This window comes from Tupaia chinensis, unplaced genomic scaffold (genome assembly GCF_000334495.1).
Source record: "Tupaia chinensis unplaced genomic scaffold, TupChi_1.0 Scaffold000605_1, whole genome shotgun sequence".
Classification (NCBI taxonomy): Eukaryota; Metazoa; Chordata; class Mammalia; order Scandentia; family Tupaiidae; genus Tupaia; species Tupaia belangeri.
This window is the reverse complement of record NW_006160123.1, coordinates 3,911,204-3,931,468: the sequence shown is the minus strand read 5'-3', so window position 1 is coordinate 3,931,468 and position 20,265 is coordinate 3,911,204. Positions and strand designations below refer to the sequence as shown.

The 20,265-nt window shown below is 38.0% G+C and overlaps 1 protein-coding gene across 1 annotated transcript in view; it reads right to left on the bottom strand.

Annotated features, from left to right (window-relative positions):
• LOC102475719 (fibrous sheath-interacting protein 1) overlaps positions 1-20,265 on the bottom strand; it is a 65,094-nt gene that overhangs the window by 25,050 nt on the left and 19,779 nt on the right. The window contains exons 5-6 of the mRNA XM_027775841.1: positions 14,534-14,688; positions 12,855-12,948 (exon numbers count right to left, since the gene is read on the bottom strand). Of these exons, the coding sequence (XP_027631642.1) occupies positions 12,855-12,948; positions 14,534-14,688 (249 nt within the window). The remainder of the gene's footprint in view (positions 1-12,854; positions 12,949-14,533; positions 14,689-20,265) is intronic.

Genomic DNA, 20,265 nt, shown 5'->3' with positions numbered 1-20,265 from the left:
CCTGTATACTTTAGAATTTTTTGTTTTTTTGGTTTTTGTTTGTTTGTTTGTTCTGCTAAAGGATGAGTGAATTCACTGGAGAGACAGAGAGAGACAGACAGAGAGCAAGAAATCACCCTCAGGGGTGATGGTCACACCCCAATCCCTTCTCCTCCATTCTCCTCTTAGAATCTTGGGCATACACGCACATGTGCCCAGTGTAAGTTTTAAGCCGCCCGGTCCAGAACTCGAACTGCAGTCAACTACATGGGAGTCCAGTGATATAACTATTATGCCATCTGCTGGTCCCTCTCCTGAATACTTTAAATCTACCCTAGATTACTTATAATACCTAATACAATATAAATGCTATATAAATAGCTGTTATATTGTTCATGGAATAATGACAAGAAAAAAACACACTCAGTACAAATGCGACCAGTATTTTTCAAGTATTTTCAGTCCACAATTGGCTGAATCTGCCAACATGGACAGGTCATTGCACACTGTTTATGAGAATGTAGAGACTGGTACAGCTATTATGGAAAATGGTATGGAGGTCCCCAAATAGATAAAGAAAAAAATTACTATATGGTTCAGCAATAAATCCCTTTTCTGGGTATATATGCAAAGGAAATGAAATCACCATCTCAAAAATATGCGCACCCCAATGCTCACTGTAGCATTACTTATAATAACCACAACATGTAACAAATCTAGAGGTCCATAAATGAACAACTGGAACAATGGAATATTATTCAGCCTTGAGAAAGAGACCCTGCCATTTGGCACAACATGAATGGACCTACGGACATTATTATAAGTGAAATAAACCAGAAAGAAGAGTATTGCATAATCTCACTTATATGTGAAATCTCTTTTTACATCAAATATACAGTGATAGAGAATAAAACAGTGGTTATCAAGGATAGGGAAGGAGGATAGGAATGGGAAATGTAGGTCAAATGACACAAAGTAGCAGACACGTAGAAATGAATTTTGTCTAAAGATGTGTACAAAAAAAATGTAGTGTACAACATGAGAACCATAGTCATTAACAGGGTATTATACTCAGGATTTTTGCTAAATGAGTAGATTATAGCTGCTCTTGCCACAAAGAGAGGGGGACAGCTATGTGCGATGATGGATAGGTATATTTGTTCCACTGTACTAACCATTTTACTATAAATATTTATCTCATAACATCATGCTGCATATCTCGAATACATAAAATTTATTTTAAAAAATATCAAAACCATGACTAAAACATTGTAAAGTTCTATATTAGCTTTTAAAACATAGGGCTTATTAAAAATTCTGGAGAATAGGGAAAGGCACTGTCATTCCCTAAATGACCATTAAATCACTGAGAAAATAAAAATACGGCAACAGCTATGAAGAACATGGACAAAGATGACATCACACACACAAAAGAGCCATGAAAGAAAATAATTGCTAGGTTGGAATTTATTATAATTAAATTTTTCTCTACAAAAGACCTTATTAAAAGAATGAAAAGACAAGCCACAGACTGGGAGAGAAACATCTGCAAAATACATATCTAATAAAGGACTTGTCTTCAAAATATACAAAGAACTCTCGAAAGTCAACAAGATAACAGACAAGCCAATTATTAAAATGGCAAAAGATCCAAAAAGACATCAGTAAAGAAATATACAAATGGCAGGTAGCCTATAAAAAAGTGCTTACTATTTGCTTTCAGATAAATTTAAATTAAAACAACAATGATGGGAACCAGCAGGTGGCATGGGTCGGTAAGGCTCTGGACACTCCCGCGTAGCTGACCACAGTTCAAGTCCCAGACTTGGTGGCTTGCTTTCTTACTTTCCCTCTCTCTCTCTTTCTCTGGTCAAATTAAAAAATAAGTGAATGGATAAATAAATTTTATATATATATATATATATAAAATATATATATATATTTTAATGACATACCACTATTACCTATTAGAATGGCTAAAATTAAAACCACCAACAGTACCAATTCCTTCAAGGATGTGGAACAATAGAACTCTCATTCATTGCTCATGGAATGCAAAACGGTACAGCCACTTTGGAAAGCAGATGGTAGTTTCTTACAGTTAAACAGTCCTAGCTGCTATTGTGTTCCTAGATATTAATCCAAATAAGTGAAAATTTATATCTACATAAAAGACTGCACCAAAATGTTAATAATGGCTTTATTCATAATTTCAAAAATGAAAGCAATCAAGATCTTTCAATATATGAAAGGATAAACAAACTGTGGTACCTCCACAGAATGAAGTATTAGATAGTAACAAAAAAAAAAAAATGAGCTGGGACCAGCAGTTGGTGTAATGGCTATGTTGCTGGACTACCATGTAGTTGACCATGGTTCGAATCCTGGACCCAGTGGCTTTAAACTCATGCCAGGTGCATGTGTGTAAGTGCCCAAGATCCCAAGAGGAGAATGGAGGAGAAAGTATTATGGTGTGGCCATCCCCCCTGGGGGGTGATTTCTTGCTTTCTGTCTCTCTGCCTCTCTCTGTCTTTCTGGCGAGTGCATGTGCCCTTTAGCACAAACCTCTCCAAAAATAAAAGAAAGAAATGAGCTAACAAGCCACAAAAACACACGGATGAATCTTAAATGTATATTGCTAAGCAAAAGAATCCAGTCTGAAAAGGCTATATACTTTATAGTTCCAGTTATACAAGAGGCAAAACTATAAGAACAGTAAAAAAAAAATAAGTGGTGGCTAAAACTATTTTGTTAAAATATTGTAGCAGTGGATACATGCATTTTATATTTTTGAAAACCCATATACCTTCACAGTATAAATAATGAAAAGTAATGTACACAGATTTTAAAAAAAATCATTTAGGAAGTTGAGGAATCCCAAGATGGAATGCAAAATGTGACCGAACATTCTATTACAAATGTGTGAAGCCATCTCACTGAGGGGAATGGGGAGCAGGGGCGGTGCTCACATAAGGAAATGAGTATAGTCCGCTAGACTAAAGGCAAGGGGAACCAATTCAGCACTGTATTTGAGCTGATTAAGCTGGTTCCCCTGGGATACAGGTTAGCCCTCTTCATGTATAGGGCAGCAACAGATGGCAGAGGGGAGAAACCAGGTTCCTCACTGTTGGAGTAGAAGGTCACAGATAAGCAAGGTGAAAGGCTAGAATGATCCATGTGGTAATAAAGTGAAGTCAGAGACACCGATATGAACTTAGGCTTAGTCGGATATATACGCAGATGGTTACATGTCCACACGTTTATTGATATGTACACAAAGGGTTAATACACAAACACATATTGCCTTGCTCAGAGGGCCTAGAATCAAGAACTCCCTCGCAGCAACAATCACATCTGGCATCCAGATATTGGTTTCTAATATCACTCTCTAATAAAAGAAATCTGGCTTCTTGGAGAAGTGGCTGATTTTAAAATAGATGGGTCTGGAGCACCTTGGAGTACCAAAAATAAGAAAATGCTCAACAGTGACAAAACAAAACCCACAGTGATGGAGTGATGCCGAAGGGACATAGCAGCCAAGTGAAAGAGGTCCCGGTACCCCAAGCCAGAAAATTCTGCACAAAAAAAATAGCATAGTATTGGATTGTGATCCAAAGCATAAAATAAATATCTACAAGTCTATACTGATCGAATAAATGACTAAATAAACAAATACATGAAAGTAGATAAAACTCCCATGCACAATAAACCAAAATAACTTAAATAAATATCCAGCCTTCATAACTCTCCTCTCTTTACGTGGGGATGCACATAGTAACTTCCTTCCAAAAGGTACAGTATGGAAAAAGCGGGGGGAACACAGTAGCTGTACAGTGAAAAAACCTGACAAAGACTTCCTCGGCCAGGTGGTCGAACTTAACATCCACAGTGATGTTATGTTGATGGTATGATGTAATGTTATGAAAAAGGCACTATAACTGTGTGGTTTTTCCTCCTAAAAATACATCATCTCTTGGCCAGTCAGTGTTGTAGTAGTTAAGGCAGCTTGATCCCACATGACCGACTGCATGGTTTAAGCCCTGGACCTGGTAGAGAAACGTACCAAGCACATGTGCACACATGCCCAAAATGAAAGGAGGGAAAGATAGAGGAGAAAGGATTACAGCATGACCATTCCTCATGGAAGAATGGCGCTCGCACTCGCTCACTCACTCGCTCGGTCTCTCTCTCTTTCTTTCTCTCCTTCCTTCTCTCCCTCCCTCCCTCTCTCCGCCTCCTTCTTTCTCTATTTTTCCCCCCGCTCTCTCTACCTTCCTCCATCAAGCACACATACCCTTTCATAAATTCTTTAAAAATAATAATAATAGGGACCAGCAGTTGACGTAATGGCTATGTCACTGGACTCCCATGTAGCCAACCGCAGTTCAAGTCACGGACCCGATGACTTGAACTCACACTGGGCACATGTACATGCATGCGTGCCCAAGATCCCAAGAGGAAAGTAGAGAAGGGATTGCAGCGTGGCCATCCCCCTAAGGGGTGATTTCTTGCTTTCTGTCTCTGTCTGTCTCTGTCTTTCTGGTGAGCACACGCACCCTATAGCAAAACCTCTCAAAAAAAATAACAATAACAACAATAATAATCTCAGTCTAATTTGAGAAAAGCATGAGATAAATCCCACTGGTTAGCTATTCTACAATATACCTATTCAGTCTTCATCAGCACTGTTGGCGAGTTATAAACACAAAGTCAAAAAAAACAAAGTAAGTCTGAGAAAGCGTCGCTAAGAGTAGACTGAGGGGGCATGAGGATTAAGTGTAATGTATTGTACTAGATGAGCTTCTGGAACAGAAAAAGGACTTTAGGTAAAAATTAAGAAAACCTGAATAAACTTGTATTTTAGATCATAAGAAAGTATCAATACTGCACTAACTGTAAGAAATGTACGATACTAATACTTAATAAGATGCACATACGAGGGGAAACTGGATGTGGGCATATGTGAAATCTCTATACTAGCTTCATAATTTTTCTATAAATATAAAACTGTGCTAAACTTAGAAGTTAACTTTAAAAAAACTTCCAGATTAAGAAGAGGGAGGAAAACTATGGGTAAAGTTAGAAATGAAAAGGGGTGTATAAACAATAAGGAGGCTTATTAACCATTACTATATGAGATTTTATGTTAGTATATTTTGAAATCTTAGTGAAATAGATAACTTTAAAATCTCAGTAAGGACTCACCGCCAAAATCAACTCCAGAAGAACTACTAAACTGAAATAGAATAGTAAATATGATGGAAGCTGAAAAAAGAGTCAGAGAATGGCCTCCAAGAAATTATTTGATACAGATGGTTTTTCCAGTGAAATTTTTCAAATTTGTAGGGAACAGATAATCCCCCTGTTACATAAGCTCTTTCAAAGCATAGAACTAAGTGAGCAGCCATCCCCTTTCATTTTCTTGGCACGCACGCACACGCGCCCGGCGTGAGTTTTAAGCCACCGGGTCCAGGACACGAACCGCGGTCGACTACGTGGGAATCCAGCGACATAGCCATTACGCTAACTGCTGGTTCCCCCCCTTTCATTTTCTGAAGTCAACACAGCCTGACAAAGCAGACACACACACACATACACCTGACCCCCACTCCACTCCCAACACCATCACATACGTTCATACACATACAAACAATGAATCTCACTCACAGATGTAAAAGTTCTGAATAAATTCGGCCATTCAAATATGGCATTAAAATAATCCTCTATAACTAAGAAGCATCAACCTAAGAATGAAAGACTGATTTCTCATTTAAACCTATCAGTTCTAAGATATTAAGTACATTTGTCAAGAAAGAAAGTTTCACGATAATTTGATAGATATTGAAATGCACTCAATAAATATCAACATAAATTCCTTAAAGTTCTCAAACTAGGAATGATTACTGAAAAGGACACAAAAATTAACATTATTTCCTGGTGATGTGTTCATAAACGAGACCCAAGGTGAACAACTAAAAAATAATTAAAATGAATAATTTAGTTAAATGTTCAAATAGAAAACAAATTATAAATGTGGAAAAAGTCATTAAGTTCTCTCTATATCATTAGTAACCTATTTAAAAACATTATGAGGGCAGCTGGTAACATGGTGCTTAAGGCAACTGAACTCCAAATGGCCAACTGCATGGTTCAGGTACCAGATCCAGAGGTGGAAAAACATGCAGGGCACGTGTGCATATGTGCCCAAATCTTGAGAATGCAGAAGGGACTGTTGCTTAGCCATCCCTCCTGGGATAGGGGGCACTTTCTCACTTTCCCTCTCACACACTCTTGCTCCAATAGCCAGATGTGCCCTACAGGAAATGTTTAAATACACATGTTATGTACGTATGGACTAAAATGAGGTAAATACCAATCAGGACAGTAACAGTAAAAAGATATGTAAGACCTACAGAGAGCTAATAAATGTCTGAAACCTGCAAAAATTCCCTGATATTTGAAAGTTGATACATGAGGGGCCAGCAGGTGGTGTGGTGGTTAAAGGCACTAGACTATATGGCCAACAGCAGTCTGAGTCCCGGACCTGGCAGCTTGCACTCTCTCTCTCTAGTCAAAATTGAAAACTAATGTTAATAAATACATAATTTTTTTAAAAAAAAGAAAGTTTATGAGATATAGCATGTTCTTGCTGATGCTATCTCATAATCATAAGAACACTAATAACGGCCCAATAGCTTTAGGAGAAGCCAGCTGCCATGCTGTGAGGACATGTGGACAGCCTATGAAGGGTTATGTAATGAGAAGCTAAGACCTCCAGCCAAGACTCAACAAGGAACCAACAACCATGGGACAGAGCTTGGAAGCAAATTCTCCAGCTCCAGGAAAGTCTAGCAATGAATGTAGCCCTGGTGAGTTTCACATGAAGGATCCTAAGTCAAACCACTCAGCTCTGCTACTCCCAGATTCTTGACTTGCATACACTTTAAGACCATAAGCATTTGTTGTTTTAAGCTGCCATGTTTGGGGGTAATTTATTATATAGCAATAAATAAGACAAGACTGTGTAAAATAATGATACTAAGGTGACAAGGGGACAAGACTGAGAGCTGTTTGAATAGCCTGAGAGAAATACTGAAGGTTAGAACCAAACCATTAATAATGAGAATGAAAAAGAGGTCAGATACGGAACAGGTAGAACAAATACACATTACTGTCAGGGAAGAAAAATAACAAAATGATAAGGGAGAAACTAAGGATAGATAGCTTCTAGTTTATGCAACTAGGTGGGAGATAAAGTCAGAAACAGAAACAGAGAGAGCATACAAAAGAAGTAACAGGTTTCAACAATACATGGGAAGAAGGAAAGAAGAAAGAGGAAAACCAGAAGGGAATAATAAATTCAGGAAAATGCTTACTGAGTAGTCAACTGAGTCAGGATCTACAGTGATATCAAGTAGGTTAAAAATTGGAAGTATGGGGGCCAGCAGGAGGCATAGTGGTTAAGGGCACTGGACTCCCACATGGGTGACCGCGGTTTACATCCCAGACTTTGCAGCTTGCTCTTGCTCTTGCTCTTGCTCACGCTCTTGCTCGCGCTCGCGATAGGTCCCACCGGGTCGCATGGTGGTTAAGGGCACCGACCTGCCACATGGCAGGCTGCAGTTGGAGTCCTGGACCCGGTGGCTTGCTTTCTCACTTTCCCTCTTTCTCTCTCACTCTGTCCCTCTCTGGTCAAAATAAAATAATAGAATAAAGTTAAATAAAATCATTTTTAAAAAGAATTATTTATTTTAAAAAATTAGAAGTATGCCATTAGATTTAGAGTTAGGATCACCACAGATGAAATAGCTTCTGTACTGTGATAGGAAAAAATGCAGAGCATGGAAGAGTTGACCAGACAGTGCCAAGCAGCATGAGCCATTCTTTCAAGTCTAAGCTTTAAGCAGAGCAAGGAAACTGAGTGATACCTGTTTGGGAGTAAGGTAAAGAACTGATGGACATTTTTCACATGTATGCTTGGTTGGTTATTGGTTGGTTTACTGATGCTTTGATTGTTTTAGGACCAGAAGGCTTAAACATGATAAATTGAAGGAGAGGACCCAGAGAGACAGAGCCAAAGAATTCAAAGCTCTAGATGAAAACCAGAACGATGGATCAGGAGCCAGGAGCACAGTGAAAAGGATGGAATGGTACTGACTTTGGCCTTGGAGAATAAAAGAGCCTTCTTCCTTCTATCTAAGGTTAGAGGGAAAGGGCAGGGAATGGATGACCACAGTCAGACTGAAGTTTAGACACAGAAGAAAAGAATGTGACAGCTGTTTATCTCCTTGATTTGGCTATTGCATACTGTATGCGTGCTTTTAAAAATCATGCTGCACATCACAAAGATGTAGATATAAAAGATTTATATATATATCAGAAATTACAATTTAAAAAATAGAAAAAGGATTTCTCTCAGTAGATTTATTTTCTCTGAAAAATAAGACCACGAGAGTAGAGCTCTTAGAGAAGACAGAAAGGTAAGAAGTTAGCTTGGAATAATCACTTTGGAGAATATAAAAGAGATTGCTAAGCAATTCTAAGAACCCAACCGAGGTCAAATATCGAAAACCTTAGCTGTGCTGGTCACCAGAGTTATTTGGTTTTTCTCCTTCAGTCCCCTGCAAATTAGAGTAGAATGAGACTGCCAGATCTTCTTTGAATATTAAGTCTTAGCATTAAAGGGTAGAAGTTTCATGTGCCAGAATTTCACAGCAAAAGCACCTAGCGAGCAGTATTCAGAGCTAGAAAAGCCTAATTGATTAAGATACTGACGTTCTGTGGTGATTGAGAGTGCTGAACTCCCACATGGCCAACCACGGCTCAAGTCCTGGGCCTGTCAGATTGCTTTCTCACTTTCTCTCTTTCTCTCTCTCTCTCACTCTGTCACTCTCTGGTTAAAACTTAAATAAATAAATAAGAATAATTTTTAAAAGAATATTTTTTTAAAAAGATACTGATGTTTTGTTACATCTGTTATAAACTCAACTGGAAATACAGAGAAATACATGCCAAAGCCAAAAAAATAAGCTTTATCAAAAACACTTTAACAAAAAAAAAAAATGTTCCTAGTTTGCAAAACTGGGTGGGAGATGAAATCATTAACCAAAACAGAGAAAACACGCAAAAGAAGAAATAGGTTTCAACAACGGATGAGAAGAAGGGAGGAAGTCAGGAATAATTAACTCAGGAAAATATTTACTATGCTGAGTAGTCAATTGAGTCAGATACTACAATGCCATCAAGTAGGACAAAAATTAGAGGACCAGGAAAAGGCATAATGGTTACATTGCTGGACTTCCACATGGTCAACCATAGTTCAGGTTCTGGACCTGGAGTCTTGAAACTCACGCCAGATGCATGCATGTGTGTGCCCAAAACCCTGGGAGGAGAATGGAGGAGAAGACATTGCACATTGCAGCATGGCCATTCCCCACCCCCTGGGAGGGGGTATTTCTTGCTTTCTGTCTCTCTGTCTCTCTCTGTCTCTCTGATGAATGTACATGCCCTATAGCAAGAATTTCTCTTTTAAAAAATTTTAGAAGTATGACTTAGGTTTAGAATTCAGAATCACCACAGATGAAATAGTTTCTGTAGTATGACAGGAAAAAATGCAGAGCACTGAAGAGTTGAAAAGTAATGGAAGTTGACCAGTTGACCTAGTTGACAGATACTAGGTGTATCTGTCAAAGAACACTAAATTCTACCTGTATTCATGATATAAATGCTGGAAATGAAGGGGAAAATCTTTTTTTCTTTTTTTTTTTCGAGAGGTTTTTGCGATAGGACGCGTACGCTCGCTAGACAGACAAGAGAGAGACAGAGAGATAGAAAGCGAGGAATCATCCCCCAGGGGATGGCCACACCGCAATCCCTTCTCCTCCATTCTCCTCTCAGGATCTTGGGCACGCACGCACATGCACCAGGCGTGAGTTTAAGCCACCGGGTCTGGGACTCAAACCGCGGTTAACTACATGGGAGTCCAGCGACATAGCCATTACGCTAATTGCTGGTCCCAAGGGGAAAATCCTGATGGTGTAAGATTTTTCATTTTTACATTTCTCTAGAATGGCCTGAAAGTGACCCCTCAGTAATGTGATGGGACAGACTTTTAAAATATTTCAGAGATCTTTAGCAAGTCTAGTATTGTTTACTTCAAAATCTCAATGGTTACACTTGAGTTATTATGTCTGAAGTATAAATGTATGCAGTATACGTCAATTTAATGTAGTTTCCATCTTTCTCCTAGAATCAAGGCCTCATTTGTGATTTGTACCTATGAAAAAACTAAATACACAATCAAATACAATTATCTTTTCGTTTACTTGCTGTTGGTTATTTGTAATATTTGAAGGGGACTAGGATGGATTTTATGTTTGGGGGGACTGGAAAACAGTTTTGAAATTGCCAGTCAGCCACCAGCCCAAAGTTTTTAAAGTTAATTGTTGAAATTGCCAGTCAGCCACCAGCCCAAAGTCCTTAAAGTTCATTATTAGGGCATTAAGGAAAACTGACTTCGGTAGACAAAAATATTCATCCTAAGAATTTATCCTTTTATTTAACAGGAAAAATTAAAAGAACAGTAGGAGTAAGTTTTGATAAGTTTATAGGTGTGTGCTTGAAGTTCCAGTTGAAGTAGGTCTGGATCTAACCTCTTTTAAAGTATGTATTGAAACTAGATGCTGCCACCTACTGGACAACTTGCAAATGCTTTGCACTTTCCCAGGAACAGAAAGTTTTACAAACACAGCAAGATTCCTGTTTTCCTACCAATACTTATAAAAACTTTTTTTTTTAATTTTATGACTACAGATAAGTCTCATCAAGATGCTTGTTTAAAGTTTCTTTCTTCCCTCTAATCCCCTTGTAGAGGGACAGAGAAACAGCACCCCAACAGTTATTTTGTTTGTTTGTTTTTACCAAAACATCACGTAAGTTTATTTTAGATGTAACAGCATTGTTAAAATTAACAAGTTTAATTCCTAACTGCACCAAGTAACATTATGTATTTTCCCCCTATACAGTCAATAATTTAACCTAAGTTGTAAATATTTGGAAAGGGCTCATTGTCCTTACAGTGTCTTGACCCTGTGATCCAGCCTCAGCCTTCAGCAAGCCCTGGATCATGGGCAAGCGTCTGCCTGGAGCGCTTAAGGGAGGTCTCCAGACCTGAATCCAGAACCTTAGCATGTGAGATTGCCTCAGTAGAGTAGTGCATGTTACTGCTACCCCTGAAATAATTGTTTTTAATTTTTTAACTAAAAATGGTAGCTAAGGTTCAATGAGTAATGGAAAGAAATTCATCACAGAGCAGAACAGATATAAAAGTTTCATAGCACCTAAGAATATGTGGCTATATTGGAATAGTAGGAATATGGGACTTTTAAAAATCAGAGCTAGGTAGTCAGCCTGGACCCCTCCATTTCTACTCATTTTCTGTGCATGTAGTGAAAATACTTTGTTAAGAGCACTATTTTAAGCTGGTGACTCCATAAGCTTCCTCTTTTGAAATAAGGAAATAATTACATAGTGTAAAAATGTTTAAAAAAAAAAAAAAAGGGCTAAGTAACCTAAAGTACATTGCCAATTCCTTTTTAGTTTTTAAAATTTTTAAGTAACAGATAAAGGTACCAATAAATTGATTGCTAAAAATCAATTTAATAGCTATGATGGACATTTTTTGTTTGTTTGTTTGTTTTCTTTTAGAGGTTTTTGTTATAGGGCGTGTGCGCTCACCAGACAGACAGAGTGAGACAGAGAGACAGAAAGCGAGAAATTACCCCCCAGGGGGGATGGCCACGCCGCAATCCCTTTTCCTCCATTCTCTTCTCAGGATCTTGGGCATGCACGCACACGCGCCCGGTGTGAGTTTAAGCCACCGGGTCCGGGACACGAACCACGGTCGACTACGTGGGAGTCCAGTGACATAGCCATTACACTAACTGCTGGTCCCGCTATGAGGGACATTTTAAGAGGTGCAACCTCAACTTCTAAACAATGGATCAAACTCTTAAACTCACAATATACTGGATGCTTGTAAATAAACTTACAACAAAAAAAGTCAACTGCTTCCAATCCCTGAAATTTCAATATTGTATAAGTGAGTTAAAGGTTATATATAAGACTCCATACTATTTCTGCTTTAAAAGAATATTCACAAATATACATATATACAAAGGGAGAAATAGAAATATATGTACAGTGGGGCCAGCAGGTGGCATGGTGGTTAAGGAGCTGAACTCCCACATGGCCAACCATACATAGTACAAGTTCTGGACCTAGCAACTTGCTTTCTTACTTTCCCTCTCTCCCTCTCTCTCTGTCTGTCTCTCTCTGGTGGGCACAATGCCCTATACCAAATTTAAAAATAATTATAATAAATAAAATTGAATAAATAATTCTTTTTTAAAAAAGAAAGACACATACACAGAGAGAGAATTAATTGGCTGGTCTCAAAAAGTAGGACTAGGAGAGAACAGAAAATAGAATAAATGGGTAATGGATTTTTAGGAAAGGGGCTGCATAAGCCTGAGTGATACCTTCTAAGAGGACCCTAGGCAGTTAGAGGGCTACCTGCATAAAACAGGTGTCCAAAGGCATCTAAAAGGGACAGGAAGTAACGGCAGACATACTTAGTCTTTTCCCAGTTTTTCCCTGCCCTGTACTCCTCACCCTTGAGTAAATAGAAACCCTTAAAGAGTCTAAAACTTACCTAAGCTCAGAGTAGTTCTTTATAACCCTACATAAAGAATCAATTATTTCCCCTAAAGAATCAAATTCACAAAGAAAAGGGGTGGGGAGGATTTTACTTAAATCCAAATAGTCTATGACTCGGAGATAAAAATAAAAGGTACATGACATCTTTATCTACTCACCAACAGTTTCTTCAGATGTAGCAGTCAAAGATAGAAACTTTTTTGTATTTTCTGTCTCCTCATTACTTTGCAAATCTTCACTATTTTTTGCAGACTAATGAAAGAAAAATTAAAGTTTAAACGTGGGGAAAGAAGGCATCACCCTTTGGTTTTTTGGGGTTTTTTAATTCCAAGATGACTACCAATCATGAACATACGAACAAAAAGGCTCAGGCCTTTTTATTCCTTTAATTAGGAAATCTGTTACTATTTCCTTTTCTCACAAAATTCTGCCAATGGATATTCTCAGAGTTAGAGTATATATTTATCATCATATGATAATTACTTTGCCTGAAGCAGCTAAACTTTCTGCTTTTGAAAACCAGTGAGTCAACTCGAAGTACACCGTCAGGTTGAAATTCCAGACCTTTCAAGCTTGGTACTATAGCTCATTAAGTTTCCACTTACAATTCTTACTCAAGGAAATAAAAGCTTGCCTTGAGATTCAAGAGGAAAAAGTGACAGATTAACTTTTCCTGTAAAAATTTACAGAAATTATTTCTCTAGTTTAAACCACTGCATTTTGGACTTCTTAACAAGTTTGTAAAAAATGGAACGAGCAGTTAGCGTAATGACTATGTCACTGTACTCCCATGTAGTCAATCGCGGTCCGAGACCCAGACCTGCTTAAACTCACACCAGGTGCATGTGTGCGCCTGCCTAAGATCCCGAGAGGAGAATGCAGAAGGGATTGCAGCATGGCCATCCTCCCCCCGCCCCCGGGGGGGGGGGTGATTTCTCGCTTTCTGTCTCTGTCTTTCTCTGTCTTTCTAGCGAGCGCATGCACCTCATAGCAAAAAGAAACCTCAAAAAAAAAAAAAAGTTTGTAAAAAATGTGGTTTTAATTTCTTAATTTAATTTATTGACCAGGAAATTTCTCCTGATGTCAGCAGCTGATCAAAAGCCAATCCATTATTACAAGGGTCCTAAGTTTACAGGTGCTCTCCTTTAAGGGGAAAAATTCAAATAAGAGCCAATGGCTATCCACCAACTCACTGCCAATATCTAGTCAACCTCATCCCCTCAATACCATACAGAATAAGAGGCCCAAGAAGACCAAGCAAAGTGTTAATTAAGCATTAGAAATGTCTGAAACAGAAGCAAATGGAGCATAGTGTCAAACCTCAAGTACTTTATAGCTTCCTGAAGAAACCTTTACCCACACAGGAAACAGGGAACCCCCAACTTATTTGTCACCAACTGAAGCAATTAATGTTAAATAGGTGATTCAAATTGTACGTATTTGTCTATTTCACTCTAAATGGAAAGCTCACTGAAGAAAAGCCAAACATACATACTTGATGAAAGCAGTCAGCATACCCCTTCCTAGTCCAGAGAAGGAAAAGCCCCAGCCTGATGCTGGTAAGAGAGGTCTACTGGGCCTGCCCACGGGAAATGAACACACCAGAGCAGTGCCCAGAGCCTGGAATGCTACCCAGAGCCTGGAAAGCTACCCTGTCCAATTCCAGAAAAGTGTCATGCCACTCCTCTTTGCCCTATGCCCACACACACACCACTGCAACTACTTCTGTAAAATAAATCAGTAAGAGTAGATCACATTAAAATCACCGAAGTCCATGCTTTTCCTACTCATCTGAGGCAGCTGCTTCCCTGTTGGCACACAGTCATATAATGCTTACCTTGAGTTCTTCCCACAGTCTTATTCTCAATTCTAGACCTTGCTTCTTAATTTGTTTTTCTCTGTTTTGTCTCTTCACCAGTATTTTATCAAGTCTCTTCATCTTCTTTATAGCATCTTGAAGTTGAGAATCTAATTCTGTTAATTTGGGTTCTTCTATAACATGTTAAAAGTAGGAGTGGGGTTGAAGTTTAGTAAAACCATAAAGCATTGGTTTGTTTTTACTATTCTTTCATTCAACAAATACTTGTGGCCGATGGTAATTATGACTAACACTGGTGTCATTATCTTGATTTACAAGGTGCTTTCACATACATTTTATATAGTTATCTCACATCTTTGTAAAACGGACATTTATCTGTATTTTACAGCTGAGATAACTGGATTCTTTCAAATAACTAATAATGACATTACACTCAGAAGTTGGTCTCTTGGGAGCAGCAGTTAGCGTAATGGCTATGTCACTGGACTCCCATGTAGTCAACCGCGGTCTGCGTCCCAGACTTGGTAGCTTAAACCTCATGCCGGGCGCGTGTGCATGCGTGCCCAAGATCCCGAGAGGAGAATGGAGGAGAAGGGATTGCGGCGTGGCCATTCCCCCTGGAGGGTGATTTCTCACTTTCTGTCTCTCTGTCTCTCTCTGCCTGTCTGGTGAGTACATGCATCGCAAAAAACTCTCCAAAAAAAAAGAAAGAAAGAAAAAAGTTGGTCTCTTATGATGTTAAATCTCAAATTCTTTCTCCTTTATTCCACTATACTTTCTGGATTTGACTAACAAATAAAAAATAGGGAATAAGACACAGACTCCATGGCTGGTGGCAAGGGGAGCTGGACCCCACATGGTCAACTGTGCAGTTCAAATCCCCGCTCCAGTGGCTTGAAAATCATGCTAGACAGGTGTGCATGCACACCCAAAATCCCAACAGGATGAAGAAATGGAGGAAAAGGGATCGTGACATGACCACATTCCATTAGGAATCATTTCTCCCCCTTCCCTCCCTCCCTCTCTCTCCCTCTCTGTGTCTGTCTGTCTGCCTCTGGTGGGTAGATGAACCCTCTGGCCAAAAAAAAATAGACACAGACCCTATCCCAAAGCTGCTTCAGACTAATTAAAAGAGAAGGTAAGTGCGCAAGTAGCTAAATATAACAGCTACAGTAAAAAGCAGTATGTCCTAAGTGGCACAAAGTGGTTCCCATACAGAAGAAAAAAAAACTTATACAAGGTAGTCCTCATAATTAGATGCCTTTTTTTTCTATTCCCCTCTCATTTGTCCTAATTTCTTTTCTTTTTTTAATTATTTTTTTCCTTCGGGATTTTTCACATTTATTTATTTTTATTTACATTCATTCACTGTACATCATTACAACATACAAAATGAGATTGTCCATCCAGAATACATTGTATATTGGTTCAATCAAGCACATCAACATATGTGTTATTGTCAACAAGTAATTTTCCTGTATATTTTGTCTTTTTCCCATCCTTGATTCCCTATCTCTCACCCTCTGCCATCTCCCACCCTCCTCCCACACTGTCTCTGGTATCCATGGTTGCTTTCTGGACTTGACCCTACCGTTAAGCTGGCCATTTTCTTACTTGTTTTAGAACTCTTATTTCTGTCTGTCTGACTTTAGTTTTCTTGCGATAGCACTCCCTTCAGAATTTCTTGGAGAGCTGATCTGGTGTCAGTAAATTCTTTCAGGTTTTGTTTTATCTGAGAATGTTCTTGTCTTCTCTTCCCATATGAAGGATAATCTTGCCGGATAAAGTATTCTTGGTTGAAATTGTTTTTCACTCAACACTTTGAATATATTTTCCCATTCTTTCCTTGCTCACATTGTTTCCGGTGAGAGGTCCACTATTAGCTTGATGAGATATACTTTGTAGGTAACTTGACATTTCGCTCTTGCCAGTCTGAGTATCTTGTCTTTGTGGTTTTGGTCATTCTGGCTATAACGTGTCTTGGAGAAGATCTTCTTGCGCATATTATTCTCATTTTGGGGGCTATTTTCTCAGTCTTCGTGGTGGATTTTACTAGTCCAGTAATTCTGTCTTCTACATCTGAGATTTAATTTTCTGTATGATCTAGTCTGCTTTTAATACTTTCGAAGGAAGTTTTGACTTCCTGTATTATAGCCTTCATCTCCAATATTTCCATTTGATTCTTTTTTATGGTGTGTATTTCCTCTTTTAGCTCTCACAAGAACTTTCTCACTTCCAGGAACTCATCAGCTTTTTTCTTCTGGTGTTCATTGTCTCTCTTCTCTTCCATTTCTGTTTGTTTTGTCACTATGAATATTCTAAATTCTTTATCAAACATTTCCATGAGCTCTATTGTACTATCTGTGGGTGAAGAGGAGCTATTCTTTTCCCTTGGGAGTGAGGTATTTTCTTGGTTTTGCATATTTCTTGTGCCCCTGCAGTGATTTCTAGTCATCTGATGGGTTATTCATTTCTTCCTAATTTCTAGAAGATCAATCTGAGCGATCAGAAGCATACAGGAGGGTGTGGAGTTAAGGAAAATGAGGACCTAAATAGTATTTGGAATTTGGCAACTTTTCACTTAGACCTGTCTAGACACTCAGCAGGCAGAAGCTGAGCAGCAAAGTGATGAGGTACAAGAAAGAGGATAAGAAAACAGAGAAAGAGAAAGAAAAAAAAAAAAAAAAACAGGAAAAGCAAACAAAAAATTATTTATTTGTTCATTTTATAAAATAAAAAAATGAAAACCACACAGCACACGCATGAAATCACTAGATCTCAACTCTCATGGTAGACTCACTTTTCTTCTGTCCTGCCCTTTCATTTACCTAGATAAGAGGGGGGAAGGGGAGGGAATTATTACTAAGATAAAGGAGGATTTCAGAGCCAAGAAAAAACTTTACATTAAAGAGTTTTTTAAAAGAAAATTGAAATGGGGCTGGCAAGTGGCGTGGTGATTAAAGGCACTGGACTCCCACATAGCCGACCATGGTTTGAGTCCCGGACCTGGCAGCTTGCTTTCTCACTTTCCCTTTCTCTCTCTCTCTCTGGTCAAATTAAAAATAATAATAATAACAACAAATGGAATTAAATAAATAATCCTTTAAAAAGAGAAATTCTTAAAAAGAAAAAAAAGAAAATTGAAAAGACAGAGACAGAGAGACAGAAAGAGACAGAGACAGAGAGAGAGAAGGATATGGATACAGAAGCTCTACCAGTGTAAATTCTGAGTAGAACATCTTCATTGCTCTTATCTCTGGAATCACTAGATCTCAGCTCTCAGGACAGACTCATTCTTCTGGCCTGCCCTTTCATTTGCAAGAGTAAATTCTCAGCAGAACATCTTCATTGCTCTTATCTCTGAAATCACTAGATCTCAGTACTCATGCTGGTGTCCTAATTTCTTAAAGAACCTAAAAAGTTCTTAAGTTGTGGGTAATTGATAGGAATTTACTTGAAATTAAGGACTTTTTAGAACTTTTGTCATTCAAATTTTAACTTATGATTAATGATAGTGATAATAATTGCTAACATTTACAAAGTTACCTGATAGGCACAGTGTTAGGTACTACCTCATTTAACCCTGCACCTTAACCCTGAGAGATGGTATAATCATTGTCCTCACCTTACAAATCAGTACATTGAGGCTAATTTATAACAGAGTTACATACATATCCAAGGTGATATAACCAGTAAATGGTAAAATCAGGTTTTCAAATCAGTACATTGAGGCTAATTTATAACATACATACATACATATCCAAGATGATATAACCAGTAAATGGTAAAATCAGGTTGTACCCAAATCTAACTCCAAAGCCAAAGCTCTTAGCTAGTAGGTGAAGTCTGATGAAAGCTAATAATCTAGCAATAAACATAAATGTTCAAATACTAAAATCTCAGCCATCCTAGGTTAGATCATTAGAAGGAAAAAAAAAAAAAAAAAGAGGTGATATTTTTAGAGGAAAGAAACTTATCCAAAAACAATACTAATCTTATTAATAAGGAGGCTTGGGGCTATCCCCATAGCGCATCAGTTAAACACTGTACTGAGACATGGGTCCCAAATGTCCAAGCATGGTTTGGATCCTGGCCCTGGCAGTTTGAAAAACATGCTGGGCATATGTGTGCATGCTCAAAATACTGATAGGATAAATTAATGGAGAGAAAAAAAGGATTGCAGTATGACCATGCCCCATCAGAATTGCTTTCTCTCTTCCTGTCCCTCTCTCTTTTTCCCTCTGGCAGTTAAAAAAAAAAAAAAAAAGATAAAAATAAATAAATAAGGAGGTCCCTCTCATCTCCTCGTATACTTCAAATGCAGCAGTCTCTAGTTCTAAGTCCCACTGTCCATCTTAGCATTCTCAGGCTCCATGTATATAGTTCACCTATTTAGTAGGTACTTAGAAGTAACTCACACAACACTGAAACAATGTAAACAAACACAGTGTAAACTGGGTCAATAGCTAATCTGAACTAGATTGCCTTATTTTCTGATAGCTGTAACCATGAATTACCTGACCTACCTTTGAGAGCGGAGCTCATCCAAAGTACACTAAGTCAGCAGTTTTCAAACTTTATCTCAGATCCTCTTTATAGCCTTAAAAATTATTAAATTAAAAAAGTAGCTTTTGTTTATGAGGATCCCATCTATTGATAATTACTACACTAGAAATCAAAACTGAAAATATTATATTTATTTATTAAATCATTTAAAAATAAACTTCCTATTACTAATTACATCTTAATATAAATATCATATTTTTGTGACAATAACTATGTTCCCCAAAAAATTAGTGAAAAGACCAGCATTGCTTTAAATTTTTAAATTTTTTTACTTTGCTAAAGGGCACATGTGCTTCTCAGAGAACAAGCAAGAGACGGGGTGGAGGAGAGTGAGAAAGCACCCTTCTAATGGTGGATGGTCATGCAACAATCCCTCCTCCTCTGTTTCTTTCAGGATTTGGGGCATATACACACACATGCCCAGCATGTTTTATAAGCTGCCAGGCCCAGGACTCAAACCACACAGTTAGCCACATGGAATCCAACCACCTTAAACACCACACCACCAGCTGGCCCCATTGCTTTAAATTTTTAATACCTGTATTAAAAGAAGACAGCTAGGTTCTTGTATCTGTTTCTATAGTCAATCTATTGCAATCTGTTGTTTTGACTGAAGTGTATGAAGAAAATTTGGCCTCACATAGATGTGTAGTTTAAAAAAAGGCAGGATAAATCTAGTAGCCTATTTAGATAGGATGGGTATTTTCTTTGATACTACACCAAAGGGAAAGTTTGTTAGAGGTTAGTTTAATGTCAAAACTATGGCCACATCAATGAGTTTTTCATTTTTGTTCCATTAAAATCCACAGAACTATCCCTCATATTGCATAGATCCTATGTTGATTATTTGAGAAATAACACTCCATTGCATTAGGCAGGCCTTTAAAATGCGGACTCATTTCATAAAATATTTTTTAAATCACACTTGTTAATATGACCACCAATTTTTTTTTTTTTATCAGAAATGTCTAAGTACTGGGAAGTTATCAAGCTCACAGTAACATACACAAGTTTTCTAAAATTCTAGTTTTTATGTCAAAGCTTAAATTTTTACCACTGGCAACAAATACTCTCAGTAGTTTTCTTTGATACAACAGGCTCACTTTATTTAAAAGAAAGAAAAAGAAAGGAAGGAAGGAAGGAAGGAAGGAAGGAAGGAAGGAAGGAAGAAAGAAAGAGAGAGA